Source organism: Drosophila santomea, chromosome 3L, assembly GCF_016746245.2.
Source record: "Drosophila santomea strain STO CAGO 1482 chromosome 3L, Prin_Dsan_1.1, whole genome shotgun sequence".
In the NCBI taxonomy this organism is placed as follows: domain Eukaryota; kingdom Metazoa; phylum Arthropoda; class Insecta; order Diptera; family Drosophilidae; genus Drosophila; species Drosophila santomea.
Genome location: NC_053018.2, coordinates 15,335,701 through 15,363,219, shown reverse-complemented (window position 1 = coordinate 15,363,219; position 27,519 = coordinate 15,335,701). Strand labels below are relative to the sequence as shown.

At 43.1% G+C, this 27,519-nt stretch overlaps 3 protein-coding genes across 11 annotated transcripts; all 3 read left to right on the top strand.

Moving 5' to 3' along the window:
* Positions 1 to 2: 2 nt before the first annotated feature.
* On the top strand, positions 3 to 3,711 carry LOC120449196 (putative uncharacterized protein DDB_G0271606). The gene is made up of 3 exons (XM_039631557.1): positions 3 to 28; positions 150 to 250; positions 1,171 to 3,711. Exon 3 carries the CDS (start codon positions 1,234 to 1,236, stop codon positions 3,151 to 3,153), a length of 1,920 nt encoding a protein of 639 aa, XP_039487491.1. The 5' UTR covers positions 3 to 28; positions 150 to 250; positions 1,171 to 1,233; the 3' UTR covers positions 3,154 to 3,711.
* Positions 156 to 27,436, top strand: LOC120449195 (pericentrin). 8 transcript variants are annotated; one of them, XM_039631555.1, is made up of 13 exons: positions 156 to 250; positions 8,775 to 10,805; positions 10,866 to 11,759; positions 11,823 to 11,963; positions 12,145 to 12,360; positions 17,481 to 17,606; positions 17,677 to 18,840; positions 19,035 to 19,202; positions 20,397 to 21,062; positions 23,053 to 23,760; positions 23,845 to 26,000; positions 26,067 to 26,177; positions 26,705 to 27,436. In XM_039631555.1, exons 2-13 carry the CDS (start codon positions 9,273 to 9,275, stop codon positions 27,009 to 27,011), a joined length of 8,190 nt encoding a protein of 2,729 aa, XP_039487489.1. In that variant the 5' UTR covers positions 156 to 250; positions 8,775 to 9,272; the 3' UTR covers positions 27,012 to 27,436. The 8 variants fall into 8 exon arrangements, with proteins under 8 accessions (XP_039487489.1, XP_039487483.1, XP_039487482.1 ...); XM_039631549.2 differs by lacking the exon at positions 156 to 250 and adding an exon at positions 4,227 to 4,708 and having other exon boundaries at positions 26,708 to 27,436; XM_039631548.2 differs by lacking the exon at positions 156 to 250 and adding an exon at positions 4,227 to 4,708.
* Positions 15,048 to 16,377, top strand: LOC120449197 (putative odorant receptor 71a). 2 transcript variants are annotated; one of them, XM_039631559.1, is made up of 3 exons: positions 15,048 to 15,911; positions 15,970 to 16,236; positions 16,287 to 16,377. In XM_039631559.1, exons 1-3 carry the CDS (start codon positions 15,096 to 15,098, stop codon positions 16,338 to 16,340), a joined length of 1,137 nt encoding a protein of 378 aa, XP_039487493.1. In that variant the 5' UTR covers positions 15,048 to 15,095; the 3' UTR covers positions 16,341 to 16,377. The 2 variants fall into 2 exon arrangements, with proteins under 2 accessions (XP_039487493.1, XP_039487492.1); XM_039631558.1 differs by having other exon boundaries at positions 15,048 to 16,236; positions 16,287 to 16,335.
* Positions 27,437 to 27,519: the final 83 nt, after the last annotated feature.

Sequence of the window (27,519 nt, the reverse complement as noted above, 5' to 3'; positions counted from 1 at the left end):
ACCGCATTTCGAGCGATAAAACGGAAAGGTGTGCTCCTCTCTCCCTCTCTGTACTGTTTCTCTTACCTGAGTGGCTAAAACAAATGTTGTTTTTCTGCCAATTTGCCGAAATCTAAATTTCAAACAATTAAAAATTAACTCATTCACAGGCGCTGCCACACATAACGGTTCATGTTTGTTTTTACGACGACGCACACACACATACACCGACCAAAGAGGCAGCGGCAACAACAACAGAGGTCTTCGTTCGGTGAGTTAAGAGTTGTTTTTGTTTAACCGTTTTCCGTTCTTGACCTGTTTTTGTTGTTGTTTTGTTATATTGTTGTTTTTTATGAGTGGGCCATCGATCTGTTTAATGTATGCATTATAATTTATTTATTAGTCATAAGCGTAGTTTGTTATTGTACGTGTATGTGTGCACACCATTTCACATCATTAAACATGCACAGTGGAGGTTCTTTAATTAGAAACCAACCCCCACGATGGAAATTATTAAGAATGCTGAGAAAAAACCAGTTTGGTTCCTCTCAACGAGCATCCACTGTAGGCGCACTTACTTCAACGACTTTTGCACGTTTGATATTAAGTCATCGCCGGCCACGAAGGTCAAACTCAAGACTGTACGAAACAAAACAAAAACTATTTAAAAAAAAAAAACACACACAACAAACTAATAACACCTCATCGGGATGCTCTATGTTTGGGTAAATGTTGTGGCCATTTTTTGGAGAGGGTTCGCTTCAAGGTTTACAGTGGTTGTGGTGCGTGATGAAACGGGTTGGAGATCGGAAACAAACAATAACTAAGTCTGTACATACAACAAAATGCATTAATACCTAATAAACTAGTGCACGTCTCTAATTCAAAAAGCTAACTCTGAACAAAATCATATAGGGGTATTTAAGAGCTCTGATACAATGAGATCTCATACAATATACATAAGCTCTAAAGAATATTTGCAAAAAAATGCAGATATCTTTTTAGAATAACTAGGAAAAATAGGATTCATTCAATGAAATTTCTTGCGAGTTTTTAATGATTTCAATATGTATAGAAAATATAAAAGAGCTGTATCAGAGTTGGTAGAATACCCCAAAATAAACACATAAATTACATAAAAACAAAATGAGCTAAGGAGGCGATTGATCGAAGACTGCTTGTCTTTTCTAGGATCCCCCGAAATATCAAAACCCGCACCAACAACCCACCAACGAAGCCGACGAACCACTGGCGATGCAATTGAAAGCGCCCAAGAGCAGAAATATGGCCAGTCTTAAAGATGAAGAGCAGGCGGCAACTACGAGCAACTCGACGCACAATCTCAACAACAACAACAATACGCACAACATAAACAATAACCACAGCAGCAGTAGCAGTAGCAACAACAATAAAAACAAAAACGACGATGATCCAAAGGTTAGGAAGGAGAATTTGGAGGCCAGGAAACAGGCTTTGGAGCAGCGTCTCAGCGAAAAGAGCTGGCTGCTGCAGCAAATCCAGAAACAGGAGACAGCCATCATCAATGGCAACTACGAGCACATGACAGTCAATGAGTTTTTTGTCCAATTGGCACAACAGTACAAACATGAACAGCAGCTTCAAGCTTTGGCCAGGGAAAACAGCTCAATTCTGAGGAGAAAACAAAGTACAACGAGTCGGGAAAGCCGCGAAAGCCAGATGACCAACAACAATAACAATCGACAGTCGGAAACGTTGTCGAATCGAAGTTCTGAATATGACAATTACCAACCCTCCTCATCGGCGGGGGCGGGCGATATGCTGGTGATAGGCGTGGCCCAGCAGCAGGCGCAACAGCAACCGCCTCTGGTGAAAAGTGCCCTGAAGAAGCGACCCACTCCCACGCCAAGCCAAATGCAATATATGCGCCAGCAGCATCAGCAACAAGCTCATTTAGCGATGAACATGAACTACCAGAGATCACAGCCGGATGTCATATCCATGTACTCGGCAAATTCATCCAATGTGGCAACTTTAAGACAACCGCCACAAGCGGCTCCCCAGCAGCAACCAATTATAGTGCAGTGCGATAAATACTACTTATCGCCCACACATCAAAATTACAATGAGGGCGGCTTCATCAAATCAAGTCAGAACATCAAGAAATATGTGTCCCCAATGCCATCGCCCAGTAATATCAGCTACGAGCAGCAGCAACAGCGTAATCCCTTACATCACCAGCGGCAACTAGATGCGATATCCCTGGCGCCCAGCTATGTTTCCGTGGACATGGAAGCTGCCCAGCATCAGCAGCAATACCGCTGGCGTTCTCAGTCACACATAGCACCACTAACACCTCCTCAATTGGGTATAATAGAGGTGAAATCGCACTCCAGCGATATGCTGGCGGTGCCTATGCCACCCAGCCGCTATCCGCCGCACGATGAGATCTCACTGTCATCCTCGTCCACGACCATTGAAAAGAAGCCCAAGCCCAAGCAGTGGCTGGAATCTTCGCTAGATGGGCCAGCTGTTATCAGGCACATGGATTCACAGCCACACAGTCCAGCTGGAAGTAGTAATGGGAGTAGTAATCCCGGCGCTGCTGCCATGGTCTCGAGTAAACCCCGCGCCAAGCTCTCCTCGCAGTCCATGTCGGTGGCGGGTCGTCACTATTCCATGTCCAACCAGCGGCCGACACCGAACTATCCCAGTGCCAGCTATGCGGTGAATACCAGTTCGAAAGCCCTGCTGAGTCAATCGACATCGTACCTCAATGCCATGGAGCAAACTTTGGGGATATCGGTGTCGTATCCCCTGGAACCTCTGGACATACCAGCACTGCGTAACCTACCACCTAAGCCAAGTCAAATGCAGCAACCAACGCCGCCCCCCAGACCTCCACCTGCAAATCAGGCTCATACTCAGAACCAGAACCTAAGTCACAGTGGCAATGGCAGCACAAGCGGACTGGCTCATGGCAGTGCTGTACAAACAGCGCTGGTGTCACCGCCATTAACCGTTGCCGCAGCCAGTTTATCGCCGGATATTCGCATCGAGTCGCCCAAAAACATGACAGTAGTGCAGCAGGCCACTTTCCAGCCGTACAAGGAGGTGACGAAACCCTTCGAAATGTCCGATTTCTACAAATACTCCACAAAGTTTAAGCAAAAGGAGGGCGGAAATCCCAATTGACCTATAAGGTTATACGGAATTCGCATCCACTTTCACCTTTTAATGTGATTAACTAAACTAATTTTGTAGCACTGCGACAAGCAAAATCAGCTCGAATTATTGGACGCCTTTCGAATTTTAAGTTCGTTAGCCAAATTATTTAGGATCAATAACAATGCTCAAAAGATCTGCCAAACTGAAAACTGACGTATTGAAAGCAATTTATCGAACGACATTCAAATTTTGTATTGAATTTATAAAGTACAAAAAAAACACACGACAATATTATCCCCGAGGGGGACAGAAATCGCCTTACAACAGGATGCCTAGAAAATATGGAAATATTTATAGAGTTAAAAGCATTTATAAAAAAATAACTGACTAGCAATTGTTAATAAGTGTATAAAGGACTATATTTACACTAATCGAATGATATTTTTATGTGAATATACAGATTGGATACTGGTATATTCACCGAATTCTTTAAGACTACCGACAAGCAATAACAAATAGATAAAAATAAATATTTTATATTAAAATATACGTGAATTTGTTCTTATTCATTTCATAGCATTCAAATGTTTCTTTGAGTTTTTAATATTTTTATTATGTCCTCATTAAGATACTTTTACCATATCACTTCGGATATTTGGAATAATTGAAATACAAAGAAAGTTTTATGTTTCTCTAGCGTATAAATAAGTGTCACATTAGTGCCCATAAATGTTCTCACTTCCTTAAATCATTCCTTATCGTATATATCACGTAGTTTCTGAACCTCTGCTTAGAACTTATTTATAGAACAGCCGATAAAACTTAATTACTTTCCCCCCCTTTAACTCTCGGATTTCTCTTTGTTTCTCCTGCGATCTGGTAGTAATACAGTGAATTCTCTTTCGACTCTCCCCATCTCGATGGCACTGCAACAGATTTTGTTTACGATTGATTATTTTTAAACAATCTCGTGTTGTGCTTCACTGAGCATTACAGTATACTGCAGTGGGGAGAAAAAGAGCGGGTTTATCCCACGATATCCAAAAAATATAAAGACTCTTCGCAATGGATTTTGTTCTCAGTTGCATCGCGCTCGCTATTACGTGCAACTGTTTCAGATCGGTTGCACCATTGGTTTATTTTGTTTTTAAGTTTCGGATTTAACGGTTTTTTTCTCCCTCGCGGAGCACTGAAAATCACATAATGATAAATTAAGAGTTCACGATTTATGTAGCTAGTTTCCCCCATTGTGTTGTCTTCGTGTAGAACTTTAAAATTCTCGAAAAATTTCAAATTTTACGTAAAGTGCCCAACATAACCTACAAAATTATTCGGTTCGTTGCATTCGTCTGTGTTTGTAAGCAAATCAACCCGAAAAAGTTCAGAAATATTGTGTCATCAAAATCAGAACGTAAACATCAACAAGAAAATGGATCGCATTCGGGCCACATCTAGCACGCCTATAGATATAGCCAACTGACAGGCGCAAGTGTCAACAAAGGCGGCCAAAAAACAGGGAATAGGCCATAAATTATTTGGTTCAAGTGCAGTCACCATGAATCTGTACACTCTATACGATTGGGTAAGCTAAAGAAGCACGGGAATCCATTAAAGTATTAACCCATTTGGGAGCCAAACATCCATCATTTTCGCTCTTGCATTGAGAATAAAATCCCCAAAATGTGGGTTGAATGCGCCTTGTTATGTGTGTTGATATGTTTTCAATTCAATACGATCCACAAACAGAACTTGTTGTTTTTCAAGTGTGTTTACAATCGAAAATAAAATTGAATGCGCCTTTGAACTTTCGATTAGAAGACCACAAGGCCCTTCAGCATTCTGTAAACAATCTACAGTGAAAAACGCTTATCGGATTTTAAATTGAAATAAATAATATTTTTATAATAATTTATATAAGCATAACAATGTATATCAGTAAAAAGCATATTTTCGCTTATTAAAGTACACCTTTCTAGTGAATATTGTAATTTTCAACGTACTTATCCGATTTTAATTTCAATTTTAAAAGATGAATAAATGGTTCGTCAATTTTAATTGTATTGTAGAAAAATGTGTTGCAACAATAACCGATTCGCTTTTAAAATGTGTTGACGAAAAATGTTTCTGCAACTTGTTGCTGAACAAGCCTCATAATGTTCCGCAATATGAAAATTATCTTTAGGAAATGCATAGAAAAACTATCAAATAATTCAAATAAGCTTTAAAATGAATAATGGAAGTAATTTTTTTTTTAAACTTATTTATTTATATAAAAATTTTAATATAATATACATTTGCATTTACATTTGTTTCTCGACTTAAATTCAATTAATAATAATAACTATAAAACAATAATTATGAATTAGTAATTATAAAATTATAACCCTTTTTAAATAATTTCGAGCATACTTCTTCTAAATACTTGAATACCTACTTCAGCATTTATCGCTTTTAAAACCACTCTTTAGCATATATCACCATCTTGCAAACAAATTTATGTTCCACACACACATTTTGTTTATAAATAAAAAATGGGAGCGAACATTCGGTGCACGGAACCGCGTGGAACCGCGTTGCAAATTTCCGTGGCACTCGCTCTCAATCGCTTGGGCTCTCCGCGGCTGCTCTTTTCCAACGCTTTTCTTTTGATTTTCCTCGGATTGAGTGACTGATTTCAATTGAATGTCTCTGCGGGCGTTTTATTTATAAAAGAACTTGCACTGCAGGCGGTCGCGTCGCTCGTTTTTCGGTTTTCCGCACATTTATAGCTCTATAAAGAAAGATAAGAGTGCAGTGCCAGTGCCAGTGACTGTGAGCCTATAAAATTGTTTAAAAAATCTACGAAACATTTGCATATACGCAGAACTTTGCACAATGTAACCCATAATAGCCATTGTCGATATATGGACTTTTCAAGTGATTGTAAATTGCATTTAATTGATAACTTCATCACTGAATTGAATCGAATGAGAGGCGAGCAGCGAAATGGGGAAATTGCATGTGAGTTCAGCCATTGTGCGCAATGTGATCTTTAACATCTCCCAGTGACATTTGCATCACTCGTCAGCCGAAGTGTGTTAATATCATTCGAAACCGCCTGATAATGTACCACATTAGTGCTCTTTTGTGCATTGTAGTGGCATAGGAAAATTGTGTAGTATTTAGTATATTTTCTATAAATTTAGACTCAAAATGTTTGTAAGGAAAGGTGAAATACGATGTGTGTACGATAAAAACCCTTCCCACTTCATCTAATCCCAAAAACTGTGAATATATCAAATATACATATATTTATATAAAATATGAAGGTGTTAAATGTAAAAGTGTTCAAGAATTTATATAAAATATGTTTGGTCTTTAAAGTGAAATAACCTTTTTTCATAACAACGCAAAAGAAAATCCCTTCTCCGAACCAAACTTATTTTTGGCCGAAATATTTCACTGTCAATTTTTCGCGAGGCAAAGCTATTAATTTAATCATTTTCGCCAATATGCGTGCCATTATTGAGGGTTTATCGACAATATCTGGTGGAAAATCAAAGGAAAGGCGTCAGCGCCATTAACTGAGACGTTGGGCTAGGTCCTCCGCCCCCTTTTCGCGTTCCGAAGGGGAGTGGCATTGTTGTTATTAGTCGCCGAAGTGCAAAAACCTCAGACGATCCACCTGAAATGTGTGTCACACCCAAACAACGGCCCACAAAAGAGGTCCAAACTATAGCAACAAATTAAGGAGTTTGCACGGAATGGGAAAGACTTTCGTTTTCGTTTTTCACGCACACTCGAAGAAAATCCGTTGTCATGGTTATGGGTGCAAACTTGTTATCCCGATATCCTTATCGCGGGGCTGGTACTTCCTGAATTGGTTGTCGTTGTCCTAGTCTTTGTCCTGACAAGTTCAAGGACGTTCAAGCCACCATGTGGCCGGGAATTGGATAACTTTTGCACAAATACTTTCCGCAAATGTTCTAAAAACTTGTCAAGCGTTACGGCCTGACCGACATGGCGTATGTGTAATATGGAAAAAATCTTTCTTAGATGTTCGATTACAGTACGGACTTGAATTGTATGCCAATTACACTTTAAATAATTACACTTTGCATAAATTAATAGCTATAATTGTTGCTTTTTAAATTAAATTAGCCAAAGAATAGAAGGGGCAATATTAAAAGTTATAAAATTACAAATGTACAGGCTTCTGGCAACATTTAACAAATTATTTCGATTTCATTTTCCTACAAAATAAATTATTAATTGTCTGAATAAAATTTCTTGAATTAATTTAGCATATAACGAACATCTACAGTATGATCTACGATAAGTTCAAAAAGGTTTATTATTCAGCCGTCGAATGCATCGCCTTGGCACATGTCTATATATGAGAAGGAAAGCAAGCGATCTAATTAGATCTCCAGCTGTGAGAAATGTAATTCGAAAATGCCTAAATATTTCCTCACTCGATTTGGGAACGGATGCATGTGTGGCACACGTTTCGAACACCTTCAAACATATAGATCACTCAAGTGGACAGAGACGTCTTTCTTAATTAATGTGGGCAAGTCCAAAAATAAATAATTCAAACACATGCAACTCCTCCGCGAAGGGAACGCGAACTTTATTACTAAACATAAAGATGCCTCGAATGCTTCTAATTATAATTTAAATGGGAAACCAACAACCGACACAGCTGCAATCCATCAAAGAATGGATGTGGGCAGCAGTAGCATCTTCACTGCTCCAAAAGATAGCCAACCGATCCACACTTGAGATGCAGGTCAATTTGAAATTGAATGTGGCCCGATCATTGCCCACATTTCCAATCGCATTTGTTTACGCAATAAAGGCGCTTTCTAACACCTTTCGCCACCAAGTTTAGTGGGCCGCCATGACGGCGAACCTCGAAAGAATCCTCACAATGCGCCTTTAGACGTTGACAACTGGGTGACATCATTAAATCGAATCAAAATCTAGAAAATAAATTTATGGCGGCAGCCGACGCGTGTTGCCTTATAACTCAAGTGGCACGGCCTGGTGGCACAACAAGTGGGGCAACGAAAAATGAAAACCTGCTCTTGTTTTCATCTCATTTGTTGTTCAAGCAAATCCGAATGTTCTAATGTTTTTGGGGCGGTAAAATATCAGCAGCCGTGTGTCGAACACAAATGGTATCAATTCTTAGGCAATAACTTAGTTTTGTAGAAAACTTTTGACCATAATCTATTTGTGTTCCCATAAATCTATTTGTGATATTACCTTATGGTAATAAACTATAAAGAAACTATTGCCTTTTGCTATTAAAACATTTCGTTAAATATCTCTTAAGAAATAAAGTTTAAAACTTAAGATTCGAATGAATATTATGCTGACATATTTACTTTGCTATCAAACAATGATTCATAGGAAATACTTTATTACTTTTATTTGCTTACAACGAACTCAAAATATATATATTAATATTTTTATTAGCTTATTACAAATTTATAATATTTATGCGATAAGCATAAATTTTAGTTGCTATTTAAGCAATCTATAAAGCGAATGGGTGTTACTCCAACGCTTTCAAGTGTTATTCATCAAAGAAATACTTTGGCAATATATTTCGGGGAAACATAAATGCAATGGCCATTAATATTGCTTTATTTACGTTACAGATCACATCGCTGCTCCGGCCGCCCAGTGCCAGTGTAAGCTATAAGGCGATCGAAGCGGCGTCTCTGGAAGAATTGCCAGCAACATCCGTGTCAACATCCGTGGCAACATCTGTGTCAACAGCAACATCCACAGCTGCAACATCACGCGCCACTGGAGCGGCAGCAACTTGTGTGGAAGTTGAGTTCGTGCCCACGCTAAATATCATATTTGAGAAGCCGACTGCGTCGAGTGAGCAACAGTCCGCCGAGAAATCGGAACATGTGGCCAGTGGTGTGTCCGATAAGGAACCAGCAGATGATTGCGACTCCGATTCCAATGATTCCACGCGCACGTACATAATCTCGCGGAGCAGTTGGACGGGTGTAACATCGAGTAGCACCCCATATGCGGTTACATCCACGGATACCGCCGAACTACTCAGGCGCCAGAACAATCTCAGTCTCACGGAGGACGATCAGTCGGTGTCGTCGTTCAGCATTGAGCAGCCCACCAGTTCCATGACCATTGACATGGCCGATCAGCGGACAACCACGACGACCACAACAACGACGACGGCAACAACGCCGAGCAGGTCTAATGTTGTGGCCACAACAGCAACGACCACAACCACAACGAGCAGTAGTATTGAGGAGGAGATCGAAGAGGCCATCGAGATCAGTGAGGTGGAGGAGCAGCTGAATACTCCACAGGAATCTCTATCGGAGGCGGCTGCCTATGCCCGGCCAAAGGATGAGCAATCAAGTGCCAAAAGTTTGACTAGCAATCCGGCAGAGGATGAGGATGCCGATGAGTTTCGCATCGATGATGCCCAGCTATCTGGTGGTCAGTTGGCTCAGCACTTCCTGGTCGATGAGGATGACAGCGAAGAGGCTTCAAATTCTCCAGCTGCCTCCAAAGTGGATGTTAGTCTCTCCTCTAACGATGAAGACTTTGATATTAGTTTGCCACTGGAGCAGATGAAACCGGTGCATTCCCTGCACGAGGATGAGGAGACTGTAGATCATAGTCTAAGTAACCAAAGCACTACGGATGATGTATCCGAGTTGGTTGAGGAACCAGTCCAGGAGACGGAAGACAAAACCGAAGGCAGTGCTGCCATTAGTGCCAGTGCTCCGCAGGAAACTCAGGTAGACGAAAGCCAAATAACCGAAGAGCAGGATCACTCAATGGAGGAAATAGTGGCCACAAATGAATCGATTGAGGTGACGTACGAGGCTGAGGAAACACTCAATACTTCGCGTAAAGAAGATTTAGTCACTGATTTGGATGAAGAGTCAGAGGAACAGGTGCAAGTGGACATCAGACCCACTTCTACTTCTACTCTGCAAGCATTGAAGCTTCCTGCGCTGCAACAACCTCAGATTTTAGAAAGAAAAGCTGCTACAGCATTGACCACATTGCGTCTGCAAGCAGATGTGATGGAGCCCTTAGAGTTAACCATTCTAGAAATGGAGGAGAATGAAGATGATGACGACGACGATGATGAGGAGAGTTCCCTGCAGCTAATGAAACTGCGATTGATGGCCATGAATCAGCAAATGATTGTGGACAATGCACCCAAACTTTCGCCCACGGAAGCGGAGCAAACACAAGTAACCAGCAGCGGCAGCAACTTAGAACTCAAGCAAATGGAGCGAGTGCCTCTCAACGAGTTCTCCAAGGATGTTCTGGAGGATATCACTGAGGAAAGCGAGAGACTGCTCTCCATGAGCACAACTATCGAAGAGGAGCAGGATCCGCCTTCGCTCTCCTTAGACGAGTCTAAAACTCTGCAGCAGCCTGGAGCACATAAAGCTGGAGGCAGCAGTTCCAGTCTGGTGAGCCTAAATATGCTGAAGCAACTGGAGGCCAAAGTACAGGAACTGCACACCCAACTGGAGACCAAGGACAACTGTTTGGCGTCGCTGAATCTGCAGCTTGAGACAGCAAGAAGGGAATCTAGTGCGGGCCCAGCTTCGGCACGGGATTCCAGTTCGCTAATGACCAATTCGACAGAGTACCGCACTCTTCAGGATGAACTAGGCGGACCGGTAAGTGAATCTATATTTACAAATTAGAACATTAACTGAACATAATTATTTGCCCCACAGACATTGGACATTTATGTGGAGATGTCGCGGAGGGATGAGTTGATTGCGAAGCTAACCGATTCACTGCAGCAATCGCTGAATGTGCGTGACAAGCTGCAGGCGGACTCAGATCGTCTGGGCGGCGAAGTCCAGAACTTACGTAGGCAACTTCAAGAGACGATCGAGGCGGTGAAACGTTCGAGTGCCGTCTGGCCAGATCAAGAATGCAATCCCGGTCAACGTATCTCGGAGATCTCCATGGATTTGATCAGCGAAAGCGATGATGATCTGGATCGTCATTTTCTCACGGACAACGAAGAGCGCGGATCACGTAGCTCCAAGGAAAGGCAGCTACCTCAGTTCCAAGCCAACGAGGAATCGGGACTGCAGGCCTCAAATCCAGATTGGACACCGGCATTTAGCAAGCAAATCGAGCAGTTCCACACATATCTTTTGCCCACCGAACAGCGCATCTTCCAGATGGTGCAGCGCAAGTTCGACGACTACTTGAACCAACAGATTGCCTTGTGTCGTGATCTTGGCGCCCAGGAGCTAAAGATTGCCCGCGATCAGTGGGAGAGTGAGAAGCTGACCAGCGAACAGAGCCAGCAGGCAGCTCATGCCAAGCAAATGGAGGACCTGCGCAAGTACTTTGAGCACAAGTGCGCCGATCTGGAGAAGCAATTCTCGGACGATGTCTTCTCGCACAAATCACAACATCAGGGGGGGGACAGTTCATCCGAGTGCTCTGAGGCAGATCAGTTGCCCGAGGAAGCCGTTGCCGCAGTGTCCTCCAAGGAACCTTCTCCCCGCAAACGGAAGCGAGCTGAGTTGCTGCTTAGTCCCAGTCACAGGCAAATGACTCCTTGTGGCTTGGATTCGCTGGGAGAAAATACTGCACAAACTGGAAAAGACGTGAGTCAACTCTTTTAGTAATTAAGAGTTGCCTATTATAATGTGCGCAATTATATTTTTTAGAATACTGTGGATATGGCCGACCTCAAGATCTTTTATCAAACCCACATCAAGGAGCTGAAGCGCGCGCATGAAGATCAGGTGCGCAAGCTGAGCGATCGGATCAAGTTCTATGAGCGCCGGCAGGGTGATGATGACTATAAGGTAGGCACTCAACTTTTCGAATCCCAGATCACAGTGTACATCTAAGCTTGTTTTCACTAACTGTGCTAACTGCATGTCCATTCTTGTTTTTCTCTCCGAACTTTATAACCCAATAAAACGAACTAAACCAATTGTAACTACCTGCAATCAACTGCCAACCCAAATGCAAAAACTAACCCAGCCTGCAACCGAATCACCCCAACGTACCTGCCCGGATCAGGCATCCGCAGAGGGAGTCGCGAATACCTCACTGATCATCATCGATGAGGATGAGTTGAATTTCAACAACGAGTCGCAGGTGATCCAGCGCATCATCGAGGAGTACGAGAGGAGATTGCAGGAGCAATTGGCCTTGGCGCGGCAGGACATCGCCACCGAGTTGGAGCAGCAGATTCAGGTGAGGGAACAGGCAGGCATGTGGCATGCAACTCAACTTAACTCATCTCATTGCACGTTTTTGTTATTCAAAATTGGTTCATAAATCATATTCGTCGGTGTTTGTTACATAAAATTAATTCATTAATCGTTTAAAATGATTTATCCAAGGATTATAAAAAGAGATTTTAGTATCATAAGCAGCTTAATTAATGACCAAGGCAATCGTTGTGTGCATGATTCACGCCACTGATTGGTCTAATCTTAAGTGTCTCCCTTGCAAAAAAATCTCTTCCCGAGCATAAATTATTTTTAAACATTGCACGCAGCTCACATGAAAACGAAAAAACGTGCGAAATTTGTCAAGCAGCCAAAAAACTGAAATGAAAGCAAGAGGAAAACAACGAGAGGTCTAAAGAAAGAGCAACATGAAAATCATGCTGCCACAAACGTGTGCCAAAAGAACTTTCAACTCACTTCGAATTATGTAGCATTAAATCAGTGTGCACTTTGGTACCTGGGATGCCTCTATTTATACACGGCAGTCAATGATCTCCTCGTGTCGTTGACAGATGCCTCAATCCTTTCCAGCGTCCGCCTCAATTCTCGCTACCACACCAAATATGGTGGCCACGTGTCAGCAAATGCTGGGGATAAATAGAGAAGACCTCCCTTTAGTTGGCGCTTCGCGGGACACAAGTTGTTGTTCTTTTGTGCGACACCAAAATAAGTCAATCGAAGGTCAAAGACTGCTGGAGATGCCTTTGTGTCTACAGTAGATACTGGTTAAAGGTCATGTTGATAGGGAGAATATGCTTTGGAAAGATGTATTAGAAATATTTGAGATTATGGGGAATTTTTAAGGGATATATGTTATATTCTATTGGATGAGTTGTGTAAATCAAAAATATCACCGAGTATTGGTATAAAAATGATATTATATCGCAGATCTGCTTAAGAAAATGATTTTAAATAATATTCAAAGATTGGTTAAATGATTTAACATTGAAGTCAAAACTCCGCCTACTGAAGTCTAGAAACAACATCGTATTTTTCCACTAATAATATATGTATGCACAAAGATCTTTAGCTTACATATATCTACTATATGTTTACGCACTATTCAAATACTATAAGAACGCATCGTTCTCGCACAAAAACCCTACCACTGTTCACCAAAAATTTCCCGCCCCACTTATGCTGTCAGAAAATAGTCTTTTATATGTATCATATGGGGGCTATCTGGCGATCGGTCTGTTTGCCAACAGCAAATTTCGCAGACATTCTGTGGGCAATATGACAATGCAAAGATACAAATATATCTAAAAGCAGCCAAAGAGCGCGCCAAATTGTTGCTGAAAGACATGTGCTCGTCCTGTTGTCGTTGTCACAGCATAATAATTTATATACTTCACACCTATCTAATGAAGTCATGAAGTGGAGCTCATAAAGTCCAAGCAGGAAGTGAGGCTCAACTGGGGATTAATGAAAGGGGGAAAAGTGGAGCAGAAACATCCCCACAAGAGTGCAAAGACAGAGTATTTACTGCCCATATAACTTTTCAAAATTAACGCTCATAAATTTGAATTAATTCCAACACGCACTAGCAAAGAGAGGGAAAGCAAGCAGTGCACTGCTTGACGCGATCTCTCACGATCTCTGGCGCTCTCTCCGCCGATTTCCATTATAATGCGCTGCCTGCTTTGGGTGGCGTTCAGTCTTTTCCGTTACTTCAATGCGTGCGTACGTCTAAGTATTTCGGATAATTCATTCATCTAAATAAAATACAAATACAAACGGTTTGTGAGAGCGGAATTCTAGCTATAGATTCTGATTCTACACATCTTCGCGATCTTCAAGTGGTTCTCGTGAAAAGCTTAATATGCAAATCATTGCCGAAAAGCGGAAAATAATTGTGCAAACAAAGAACTAATGTACGTGGTTTCATTGTGCCCATTAATTGGCTTTTTTTTGTGAGTGTGTAGATTTAAATCTAACGGTTTTCGTGTGCTGAAATATTTAAAAACAAAAAGGAAAACTACGCATCTGAAAAGGGAAACTACGGATGTAAAAAAGGAAACTACAGCTCTCCAGAAGGAAATTTAAAAGTAAGCAAAGCAAATTGACTAAACAAACTGCATTTGTAAAGAGTCCATCACTCAAAAGTCGTCCAAAAAAACACAGACTAAATAAACAAACAGTCTGCACTTTGTCAAAGATGTGTCTTTCTCCCAAATTACTTGAAGAGTCGTTGCCCTTTCTGCCCAAAAATAAAGGAAATTAAAACCGAAGAATTCCCATTTCCAGTCGCAATCGTTCCACGAGGAGTTTATTTTTGTTCCAGGCGCGAAATTTTCGGTTTCTCTGGGAATCTTCATTTGGGTTATATTTAGTCAACTTCCCGGGGCTCTGGAGAAAGGCTATAAAGAAAGACTTTCAGAACGAGTATGGCAAAACAATCAATAGTTAAATAATACTGTAATATACTCTGTTAAAAAAAACCCGAAGTTAATGCAACAAAAATGCAACTTTCAAATTGGCAAAGGTACAAATTATGGTGGATTGGTATAGGGTATTGAACATTAAGATTCATGTAAAATGAATCAGCCAACTGGCTGGACTAAGTGAATTTTAATTGAAAAGTCGCAGTACGTGGTCCGCCCCCAAAAATTAAGCAATCAAGGAAACCAATTAGGGCAGTCCTATATAAAGTAGCTCCCAAATCGAAATGTATCAATCAGAACTGGGACTTGTGCAATGGACTACGATCGAATTCGGCCGGTGCGCTACTTGACGGGTTTACTGAAGTGGTGGCGACTCTGGCCAAGGAAGGATGCGGTCTCCAAACCGGACTGGACCAACTGGCAGGGCTATGCGTTGCACGTGCCATTCACCTGGTTGTTTGTGGTGCTTCTGTGGGTGGAGGCCATCAGGAGCAGGGACATACAGCATACCGCGGATGTCCTTTTGATCTGCCTAACCACAACTGCGTTGGGCGGTAAAATGATCAACAACTGGAAGTACGCCCATGTGGCCCAGGGCATTCTGACCGAATGGAGCACATGTGATCTCTTCGAGCTGAGAAGCCAACAGGAAGTGGATATGTGGCGATTCGAGCATCGCCGTTTCAGCCGCGTTTTCATGTTCTATTGCCTGTGCAGTGCTGGCGTAATTCCATTCATTGTGATTCAGCCGCTGTTCGATATTCCCAATCAATTGCCCTTCTGGATGTGGACACCATTCGACTGGCGGCAGCCGGCGCTCTTTTGGTATCCATTCATCTACCAGGCCATAACCATTCCGGTTACCTGTATGTGCAACATCACCATGGACGCCGTTAACTGGTACATGATGCTGCATCTGTCCCTGTGCCTGCGAGTGTTGGGCCAGCGATTGGGTAAGCTTCAGCATGATGACAAGGATCTGAGGGAGAAGTTCCTGGAACTGGTCCAACTGCACCGCAGACTTAAGCAACAGGCCTTGGGCATTGAGTGCTTTATTTCGAAGAGCACGTTCACCCAAATCCTGGTCAGCTCCCTAATCATTTGCTTCACCATTTACAGCATGCAGATGGTGAGCGTCTGCAGTTTAGGTTTTCCATTCGGCTATAACCCTGTTGATTCCTGTTTAGAGTCCCGTCCTGCAGGACTTGCCAGGATTTGCAGCCATGATGAATTACTTATTGGCCATGATCATGGAAATCATGCTGCCCACCATATATGGCAACGCGGTCATCGATTCTGCAAATATGCTGAGCGACTCCATGTACAATTCCGATTGGCCGGATATGAATTATCGAATGCGTCACCTAGTTCTGATGTTTATGGTGTACTTAAATCGTCCGGTGTCCTTAAGAGCCGGTGGCTTTTTCCATATTGGTTTACCTTTGTTCACTAAGGTGGTATTGTCTTTCATGGAAACTCTATCTATAAGGTATCTCTATTTCAGACCATGAATCAAGCATACAGCTTGCTGGCCTTGCTGCTCAACATGAACCAATAGAGACGAAGTTGTGTCCTATAAAATACTCTGCATTCTATTTTGGATTAGCCCAAAGTTTTCGCAGCTCGTTTGGAGATTTATTGCCGCGCGTCTTGTTATGCAAAGTTCTAAAAATATATTGTAGCATTGCACGAAATACACGTTTTCCTATATATACTGTATGTTGAGTGCACATGAAATGTAGAAATGCAAGTGACGAAAATAAATTCGAATTTGGACGTGCTCAAAAATTTGCGGGAAAAGCTTTAGCTCTGGCAATAAGTAGTTTTCGAATCAAACAAAGGGGGATCAAAAAAACACTTCAGTGCCTATTAATGATTTTTAAGCTATGTTTATGTTTAAAACTTAGAAACAACAATTTTAAAGAATTTACATCTTAAAAGTACTCGGTGTTGAAGTCATTGAATTTTTAAAAAATAGTATAACTTAAAAGTTCAGGGCCAGAGTGCATTTTAACTCACGTATCCACTTCAATCATGTCTATATAATTCTGTAGCCCATCGTTATGTTTGCCTACGTAAAAGTCTCAAGTAAATAATGAAAATGATTGAAAACAAAGAAAATTCACAATCTGCTGGGATCGTGACCCTCTAGTGGGGAATTGAGCGGCAAATGGGAGATAAGACAACTTAGTGATGATAATTCATTGAATTACTTTCGAATCATCAACTCTTAGCTATATTTAATTGTATTTAATGCGATTTCATGTTTAAATCAAGTGCGAGGGTGTGTAGTTCACTCCAAAAATAAGCACCAACTCCACACACTCCCTTTACTCTTTCTTTTCTACTTTTCGGATGGGGAAGATTTTTATTAAGATTTATGTATCTGGCTCTGCTTCCGTTTGTGCCACCCTCAAGGGACTCGACACACTCGACTTGGGATGAGCCAGAATGAAGATCAAAAATGTGAAAAAAAAGACACACACACAGATCACTTCCCATCTATATCATGTAAATATTTTGAGTTGAAACCATAAATATTTATGCTCTGGTGAAAGGCGGAAAAAGTTTGATCTAAAAGCTTGAACTGTCCGCATTTTCCCATGCAATATGCAGCCGAATGTTGCAACAGCTTTTCACACATTTTTACATCGATAAACAAAAGTTTTTAATCCATGTAAACAATTTGCATTTCCAGAGTTTATTGTCGGAGAACACCGTGGACGATCAGCATTGGCCCAAGGAGCTGATCTTGCTGCGCGAGAAGTTTACGGCCAAGAGTCAACTGGAGATCACTCAGCTGAACATTAAACATGCCGAAGAGGTTAGCAACAACAACAGCATACACTCAGTTCATATACAATTTGATCCCTAATATGTGTCGTATATCGTAGATGTCGCGGGTGAAATTAGAATTTGAAAAGCAGCTGAATCGGAAGAACAAGCGCCATCTGACCTTCGATGCTGCCCGTGACCTGGAGCAGGTGATCTGCGAACGAGATGGATTGCGGGAGCTGTCCAAGAGTTTCCGCAACGTACTCTGCCGGCTGGCCAAGTGTGTGGCCAACTGTGAGGAGGATTTGAATGCCACACTCTCCGAGGAGGTGCAACGCCTGCTCTTCCACAGTCGCAGTCAAGATGGGGCTGATGATCTGGAGGTTACGCTCAGTGGCTCCCTGAATAACACGAAGCAAATGCTCCGTGTGCCGGATGTGCACAGTCTGCTGGAAGTTGTGGAGGATCCCAGTCTGGTGCAGTTCATCGACAGCAAGAGCAACGAAGAGCCCAGCGAGGACTTCGATTTGAATGATTGCCTGGAGCGTCTGAAGTCGGAAGCTTCCTACCTGTTGCATTTGTCAGAGGACTTGCACAAGCAGCGGGCACATGACGAGTCGTCGGAGCACTTGGACGAACCGGAAAAACAGGAGCATGAGCTCTGCTGCGAGGCGGAAGATGGTCTGAAGACCACAGCTGCGGTGCATCAACAAGTGCTGTCCAAATTCCTGCGCACAAATTCCTTGAACGATCAGCAAATGGGCGTGGCCCATCAGAGGAAGAACAGCAATCCCGAGGCGGGAAAATCACACTCCTCCCTACCACCAGATCTTCAGGAGCATGTGGGAAATGCCTCCGAGCTGACCTTCCAGCTTGTGCAGCTGAAGAATCGCTTGATTAAATCGGAGGCAGATCGTCAGAACTTGCAACAGCAACTGAGTCATACTATTGATCGCAATGCGGAGCTAGGACAGGAGCTGCAAGCTCTAAGGGATCAGCTGTCCCAGTTGAACTCCCTCAACCACACCGATTACAATGAGGGCTATGGCTTGGGCACGATGAAGAGCTTGCAGGAACAGGGATTGGATCAATCATCGGCCAGTTTCCTTGCCCTCCAAGAGCGAGCGCGTCACTTGCTTTCATCCTCTCCGGTCAAGGAGCAACCCTCGAGAGATCTGGGCAATTCCACCGTCACCTTGCTGCAGATGATCGAGGACTTTTGCCGCGAGGGCGACAAGGTGGTGGAGTGCAGCAAAAAGGACCGCGAGGATCTGCAGTCTCAGGTGAGTTTACAAACGGTCTTCACACAGATCATCTTCCCCTTTTGAGTTTTCCCCCCAAAAATATTTTATTTTGAGTGCTAAACGCATGATCCAAAAATAAACTCGAGTAGTCCGTAAGCCAGGTTACTTATATGAACTTACCACCCTTTCGATGCCCTCTCCTTTGACCTATAACCACACACACACAAACACAGATCGATACCGCTGACAAGCAGCTGAAGGATACCAGGCGATTCCTGGAGGATCAGGCCGCCGAACGCGAACAGGAACGCGATGAGTTCCAGCGCGAAATCGAGCGGCTAAAGGCTCAATTGCGCGACAAAGAGAAGGAGCACAGCTCCTATGCCAATGCCTCCGAGGAGGTGAGTCCAGTCCACGGTTCCTATCTATGATCTCTCGGATCTTGATCTTGATTTTGATCTTGATTTTGGGCTTGGTTTGACTTTCGTTTGCGTTTTTGCCTGGGTTCACAAAGTCCTTTCCTCTGTCCTATCTTTTGTTTTTCTCCTTATTTGTTTTCTATCTATCTTTTGGATTATGATTTCATAGCTTAAGTTTTGGTTGTAAGTTTGGTTATAGGCATATAAATACTTAAGTTGTCCCAGCATGTGGCCTTCCCTTTTTAATTAACTGACACAATTCCGCACATTTTCGAAAATATTAACACAGAACTGCTTCAAAGGCACTGTATTTTCTGGAAGCCATTGAAGACATCGTTTCCGACAAGAGTTTACCAAATCGCATGGGGCACCTGTTCGGCCATAATTCAATTGTAAATCCCATGGGGGCAATCCAACGGAGTCAAGGGCAGCCTCCGGTTCGTGTGTATATATGCCTGAGCTTTTGTGAGCATCTGCCGACATATTTATAGACCCCAAGATATGGGCACTTAAGTGCGAGTGAGTCGGAGCCTTCCAATCAGTTTCCATTTAGCCAAGCTACCTCAAGTTTAAGATCTCTGGGGGGTTGAGAATACTTTCAATGTCGCTCTGATATATGCACTTTGTTGCAAAATAATCAACGAGGTGTTACAAAATACTTGATGCTTACATTTACACTTAATTTCTTTGTTCTTATGAAAGTTTTTGAGTTTTTAAGTTTGCAAATGGTTTTCAATGGTTTCCTGATTAAATTACCTTACTAATTGACACTTTATTTAAGCAAGGGTATATTTATGTATACGTTTATAATGTTTTATTTAATTGAAGGGTTATTCTTTGTTATGTTTCGACATATATTACATAAATTGCAATTACCATAAGTGTTCTGCGTGCTAATCAGCATTGTATATTGAAAACTATATTAAAGTGATTAACGTATTTGTAATTCTTTGCATGCACCCAATAAATCAAATCGCAACTAAAATTACAATCTTATGCACCTGTACCCCTTTGCCACCGCGTGCACTCTAAAAAAAATAGTTGAAGTTAGCGAAGCGAAAGCATGTAAGTTGGTCACTAACATGGAAACCCGCACCCGCACACTTTTCATCTCATTGGCCCATTAATAATTCTACTTCTTACAACCTTACTAACGTATTTTCTATTTTTATACAGTACGCACAACTGGAGAGTCAGTTCAGGGAGGTAAATCAGCAGCTGAGCGAGTCGAATGCCAAGCGGGATAAGTTCGAGGTGGAACTGAAGGCTTCAATTGATAAGATCTTCGTGCTGCGGGAGATCATCTCGGAGCTGGAAACTCAAGTCCAAACCAAGGCACTCAATGAACAAGTTCTGGCCGAGAAGGCCAAGCAACTGGAGGAATATGTGAGCTTGCAGATGCGGGACAACGATGTCCTGCAGCAGGAGGTGCACAGCCTGAAGACGGACATCGGCGAGGGCTATCAGTCCCGTATCCGATTGCTGGAGGAGAAGCTGCAACAGAGTAGACCAACGGCAGAACAAGGTGTGGTCCTGAGTCAGGTGGCGGAAAAACTAAGAGACATTGAAACCACGCTGGATCAGAAGACCAAGGTTCTGGAATCTCTGCACAACTCCAACGCAGCCTCCAATTCGGCCAGCTTAAGTGTCACCGAAGATGTGTCCATTCATGGAAGCAAGGAGCCCACGGCAGTGGGTTCACCCTCGCATCCATCGCTCACCGTGGAAGGTGTCCAACGCGTCACTGAAAAGCTGGACCGGCACACTCGCGTCGAGGAGGCGGCCATCAAGCGGATTCGCGACCTGGAGATGCAGGTTCATCAAATGCGCGCCGCTTGCGTGGTAAGTTCATAAATTTCTATTATTTATTTATTTATTTAAGAAATATCTTGAAAGTGGATTTTGTGTTTAACTGATTTAGTTTAAATGTGTTAGTTATTAAAAAGCAAATGATATGTTTACCCTTTAACAATTTCAATATTTAAAGTATTTGAATCCAATATATTCTTTTACTTTCGAGTCACGTTAATTACGAATTTAAACGGCCCGTTTGAACCGGTATGGTTTGAGTGCCGGCTAAACCGCTTATCATCCACTTCACCAACCTCGCTATATTCGAACTCGAACGGCTGTTTGTGTCTTTGATAAATCGTTTATTTCAAATGCAACGTATATTTAGATGCTTTCTCTCTTGATTTTTTCCTCTCACGCAACAGAGCATCAAAAAGAATTTTCTTGTGATAGACCCTCTTAGTTTTCTTGATCGGCATCATCACTCAGTTGCCTTCAGAATGGCACTCTGAACAGTTGAATTGGGAGAAATGCCCGCATCTATATAGACAATTTTGAATCGCAAACTAAATATTCGCCACATATATATACAATTTATATATAATTTTCATTAAGAATAAATCTATTATTTTGGATGCAGGCTGCGGAAGTTTCGAAAATGTTTCTGGGTCCGAAGATCCCGCTGCGAGTGAGTTTTTCAAATGGAGCTTTTAATATCCGATCAAGGTTTCTCAGTGCGACAATTGGTGTGCGGCTGCGAATGTTTATTTATTTTGATGAATTCCGCCAAAGGCAATCATACAAAATATAAATATATAATTCAATTTAATATCATTTGTTGTGCCCTCGGTTGCCGTAATGTTTTCTTCATGCTTTCATTGGTGGCCAGTGTGCAATTGTACTGTTTGTGATGGGTGATTTATGGCAAAAATATTTTTTTTTGGGTATTTGGCACACGCTGTCACCGAAATATATCGCTCCCTATTCCCAAAAATGCCCGGTTTGTTCCACTTCAAAAATAGATCTCATATCCCAAATTCACGCCTCATTATTTATGCCACTTGAAAATCGAATGTAAAACAAATCATTTGGCGCCCCTGGCATCTGCCACATTCCATCCATCACTCCCTAAGTGTTGCACCTTATTGTCACTGGGAGTTCGATTCAAAGAAAAGTGAGAAAAACAGGAGCCCAGCTTGTTTACAATATGCATTCTCGCACTGCAGCCCAATTGGAGCACTAATATGCGGTAATGCCTCCATAAATTTATTTATGCTGTGGCACGCATCCCGCTGAGTTGTTTGGAGAAAGGGGAGGCTGCACGATTGGAAAGGGGATGCAGATTGCTGGGGAAGCTGCATCCATGCCCGTATGAATATAAATGGATCAAACCGAGTAAACAACAGCAAAGAGATGCCAGCACTAAAGCGAAGATACCGAGAACAGTGGCGGAACTTGTATATATGCATCTCAAAGTGCTTTCTTATCGACGCTCAATTTGAATGAAAATATTTACCTTATGAATGAATCCACAAAATTCGCTGCTTTTAGTTAAAATTTAATATTCTAAGCGCACATGTTTCTCCAAAGAAAATTTGAGAGTTCTATTGTGGTTATTTAAAAAACCAAGCAAGATATATTTATAGCTAAGATAAGAAAATTATACAATTAGTCATGCCACTTCCTCATTCGAGTTTTATACAAAAAACTCTCTTCAATTGTTTTAATATTCATCCATTAGTACCACAGTGCGGAGAGATACGATAAATACATCTACTTTAATTGAAGTTGGAAAGGGTTAAATGCAGATGAAGCCAACGGTCAAATGGTCGGCCATTGACTCACCCACGAGCACCAGAGTCTACAAACTGACAGCCAGATACAACCACTTGACTGAGTAGAATTCCACTAATAAGGAAGAAATATGAAGATATAAACACACATCAAAACATAGAATATTTTAAATGTATTAATATATATATTAATATTTTATATAAAATGCAATACCTTTAACTTAAATTGATCTAATCTTTCTTTATAGGAGCTCCAGTATGAGCGGGACTCGCTGCAGGGTCGCATGGACGAGCAGACGCAGCGTATTTCTACACTCCAAAATCGCCTGGAGGAGCAACGCCAGCGGGCGGAGCAACTCCATCGGGCTGGCACATCCGATCTGAATACCCGAGTCCATGAACTCCAGGGTGAGGTCCAGAACCTGAGCGAGCAACTGGCGGCGCGGGACAAGCAGATGGCCACCCTGCGACAGCAACTGGAGCGCAGCAAGGAGGAGATAATGCGACTGGAGGCGGGAGTCACGGTGCGCACACAACCAGATCGCAGTCTGGTGGACAAACTGCAGGCTGAAGTGCAGCAAAAGGCAGCAGAGATCGGAAAGCTAAAGGATAAGATACGCACGGAGATGATCAACCGCCTGGCTATTCCGGATCTCATGGAGACTATGCTGGCGGACAAGAACGATGAGATCGATCACCTGCGCGATCAACTGGAGGCCAAGGAGAAGGAACTGCAGGCAGCTCATCAGGATGCCAGCCTGATTTCATCCCCAGCTGGAGCAGCAGGCAAACAGGAGGGAAGTGGTGGTGGCAAGTTGAGTGGCCGAACCCTAAGCGATATCGGATCGATTACCGAGTTCCCCGAGCCGGATGTGGAGCGTCGGGCAGCCATGCGAAGTATGAACGCTCCCTTGCAGATGAGCGAAGGTGCGGGCGGCTTCCTGCATCAGACAATGGTAAGTGTCTGCCACTTTAAGGACCTACAAGTATATATCCCTTATGCCATTGAATCCTTGTTTCATTCTGTTATTTTGTTTTAGGAAACTTCTAAGGAAGCCGTGGCCAACTTAACACACAAGCGCACCGATGACCTAAGTGGTTTCATTATACCCTACCCGGTCAACACTTTCGAGCACCCGCACTACTTCCAGGCTATGGGAGTCACTGCCCAGAGCACCGAAGGTCTAACGCCTGGTCTGGTGCCGAGGCAGATCAACTTCTCCAACCTAACGGAGGATTCCAAGCTAAAGACGCCCAGTATGCTGATGCACACACCGGTTATGCCCAAGCCAACAACTCCTCCAGAGATTCACCAGCTGCGTGTGAAGCTATCCGATTTGCAAAGCGATAAGCAGCGACAGCAGAGTGAATTGGAGAACAAGTTACACGATTTGCAAAAGGAACTGGAGCAGGAGAAGGAGAAACTGAGTCGTCAAGCGCAAAGTCTGCGGAGCTACGAGGAGAGTGAAGTAAAGTACAGGCTGCGCATAGAGACCCTGGAGTCCAAGGTGCTGGAGACAGCTGCCCAGGCAGCTTCTGATCGAGAAAATCTCCGCAAGGAACTGAATTGTGTTAGTGCGGCTCATGAACAATGCGAAGATGCAGCTGCTGCTCGCAAACGGGAGTTGGAGAAACTCAATAGTGAAGTCAAGATTAAGGCCGATCAGCTGCAAGCTGCTCTACGACGTTGTGGAGATCTCGAACTGCAGGTTCTAACACTAGAACGCGATTTGGAGCGCTTGAAGAACAGTGAAAATAGTTCGAAGCAGTATTCGGTGGACGAGATTGCCCAGCAGGTGGAAAAGGAATTGAACTACTCTGCCCAGCTGGACTCGAACATCCTCAAAGCCATTGAAAGCGAAGAGGAAAACAATCTGGACAAAAAGCTGCAGAAAGGCGTCCAAACGGAGGAGGAGACTTTGCCAGGTACTGGCAATGGCACCGACGACGAGAACTTCACCGGCGAGCGGGAACTACTAAATCAGTTGGAAGCCCTTCGTGCTCAATTGGCCGTGGAGCGTGAGCAATGCGATGCCATAAGCAAGGAGCTTCTGGGAGAGAAACAGCACTCGCAGGACATTCAAGAGCAGGATGTGATTATCATAGAAGCCATGCGGAAACGACTGGAGACTGCGCTTGATGCCGAAGACGAGCTCCACAAGCAGCTGGATCAGGAACGGGAACGCTGTGAGCGTCTTCAAACGCAGTTGACATCCCTGCAGCGAGCGGAAAGTAGAAGAAACAGTTCCCTGCTACTGAAATCACCGGGCGACTCGCCCAGAAAATCCCCACGAGCTGATTTCGAATCCGAGCTCGGAGATCGTCTGCGCAGTGAGATTAAGCTGCTGGTGGCTCAGAACGAGAGGGAACGGGAGAGATCTGCGGATGCCCAGCGAAGCAGTGAGCGGGAACGTCAGCGGTATGAAAATGAGCTCCAGGAGCGAGTGGCGTACTGTGAGCGCCTGAAACAGGAAATGGAGAAGTTATCCCGAGATAAGGAGTCCGCGGAAACAGAGCTGGAACACTTCAATGAACGCTTAACCCTGCAAGCCAGTGAGATCGAAAGTTTGGAGGCCAGATTAGTCACTCTCCAGGAGGCGGAAACACGAAGAGCCAACACACGCACCCGTCAGCATCAGGAGAACGTGAAACTCCAGGCCGAGATCCATGAACTCAAGTCAAAACTTTTGGCGGCCGAAGCAGCAAGGGATTGCCTAGAGCAAAAAGTCACTCAACTGCGTTTCGATGTGAGTCGCTCTGGTCAGAGGGAGGCCAAACTAGCAGAGGCGTTAGCCCAGGCCAATGATCGCTTGGCTCATAGTACCGATGACAATGTGCCGGCGCAGTTCCTGCAGAAGATGAAGGAGATCAACGCCCTGCTGGCGGAGAACACTGCGGAGAACCGGCAAATGGCCGAGACAGTCCAGTTCTTGGTGGGCGAGCGTATTGCCCTGCAGAAGAAATGCGAAGAGTTGGGTGGCGCTGGTAACACCAATGTCACCGAGCTGGAGGAGCGCTGCCGCCAGTTGATCGGTCGCTACTTACGAGTGGAGTCTCATCGCAAGGCGCTGGTCTACCAGAAGAGGTATTTGAAGCTCACTTTGGAGGGCTACCAGGCCAGTGAGCAGTTGGCCCTGCAGAATCTGAGAGGTGGTGCTCCGCAGCCTCCACAGCGAAACATCAAAAAGAAGTTTAAGTGAGTTTGTGTTTAATTTAAAATGCTTAAAACATTTTTGTAATATTTTTTTTTTGCTCTTTTTAGGACGGTAGCCCTGGCGATCATTGCCATCCAGCGAATCAAGTACATTGGACGAATCTGGCACACGGGAAAGCGGATTGTGAGCAAGTCAGTCTTCACAATAACTCAGCAGAGGTGAGATTTGCTAAGGTTTATTTGAAATCAATTGCTGTACATAGAAGCCTTGCCATAATCCTCATTTTTTCGTCCCTCTAAGCTCTAAGATGCCCATAGTAACCGTCAATATGAAAGTTAAACTGAAAAAAGGCGATTGAGCCAAGAACTAGCGTCTACAAGGTCTGGGTTCTCTTACGAATGCACCTGATATATAGTATCTTTGGTCACTAAAGTAGATTTAATTAATTTATTAATAATCAAGGTGCCTCACCCACAATTAGCAACAATTTCTTTTTTAAATCCCAAAATTTGTACTCTTGCATATTGTTCAGCTGCTACAAAGTATAACATCGATCAGGAATATTAATAATAGCCTTTAATTTATAGTGCAGTAGAGTGCAATCAGGAACCACTGAACTATTCAAATTGTAGTATTACTAACTATGCAATTTTGCCTTAAACTCACTTCGAATTTGATTGAAATCACCCATTCACTTAAAATCATTTTCTTTATGACCGAAGACTAATGTGGTACATCTTTTTAGAAGTCCTGGACTGAACCTCAATGTGGCGCCTCCCCAATCGCCACTGCCTGGGCCCAACTCGAATCCACCCACCAATAACAACAACCTCATGGGCCGCCTTAGTTATGCGCCCCTCTCACCGCCGATGGTTAACTTCAGCACCGTGCAGCCCATAATGCTGCCTTCGGATTTCACCCTCCAGGCGCCAACAACATCGTTGCAGAGCACCATCGCCAACAACAATAGTGAAAACAATCTGCCATCACTGGCAAGATTGGACTGGCCCACGATGCAAAAGCCAAAAAGGGCGCATGCGCGGCATCATTAGGCTCGGAATAGCACACAGTTCCATTGAGGTGAACTCAAAGGAAGGCCATAACTTTAAGTGAAGCCATATCGAAGACACTCTGCAAGCATGAAAGCATGAAGGATGTAGGACAAGCGATCCATTTTAGAGTTAATCACCTGTACCATTTCCCCCATTATTAGATCTTAAGCTGTTGTAACCTATTTTAAACGTGCGCGCAAACACACCAAACTTAGAAATGTATTCGTCTGTAAGTGTTACTTGTATTTACCGCCCAAATGTAGCCATAAGCATAAACCTATCCGTGTCCCAGTATTTTGATTGGTTCGACTGACTATTGGCTAACAATTCCCAGAGTCACTTATGTTTAGTTTTATCTTATTTGGTTTCTGACTGTATAAGTTTCCTGCTAAGTTGATTAAACACATTTATTTTACATTGGAAAAGCCTACGTTTATTATTTCACTTCATATAAATCGAATGTTTTCTGTACATAAAGGGAAAGTGCCTTAAGGGTGAGAATTCACTG

Coding starts and splice junctions, on each gene's coding strand:
- LOC120449196 (XM_039631557.1), top strand. CDS start 1,234: ATGCAATTGAAAGCGCCCAAGAGCAGAAATATGGCCAGTCTTAAAGAT.
- LOC120449195 (XM_039631548.2), top strand. CDS start 4,682: ATGAATCTGTACACTCTATACGATTGG. Junction 19,203..20,396: donor ATGCCAATGCCTCCGAGGAG/GTGAGTCCAGTC, acceptor ATTTTTATACAG/TACGCACAACTGGAGAGTCA. Junction 21,063..23,052: donor AAATGCGCGCCGCTTGCGTG/GTAAGTTCATAA, acceptor CTTTCTTTATAG/GAGCTCCAGTATGAGCGGGA.
- LOC120449197 (XM_039631558.1), top strand. CDS start 15,096: ATGGACTACGATCGAATTCGGCCGGTGCGCTACTTGACGGGTTTACTG.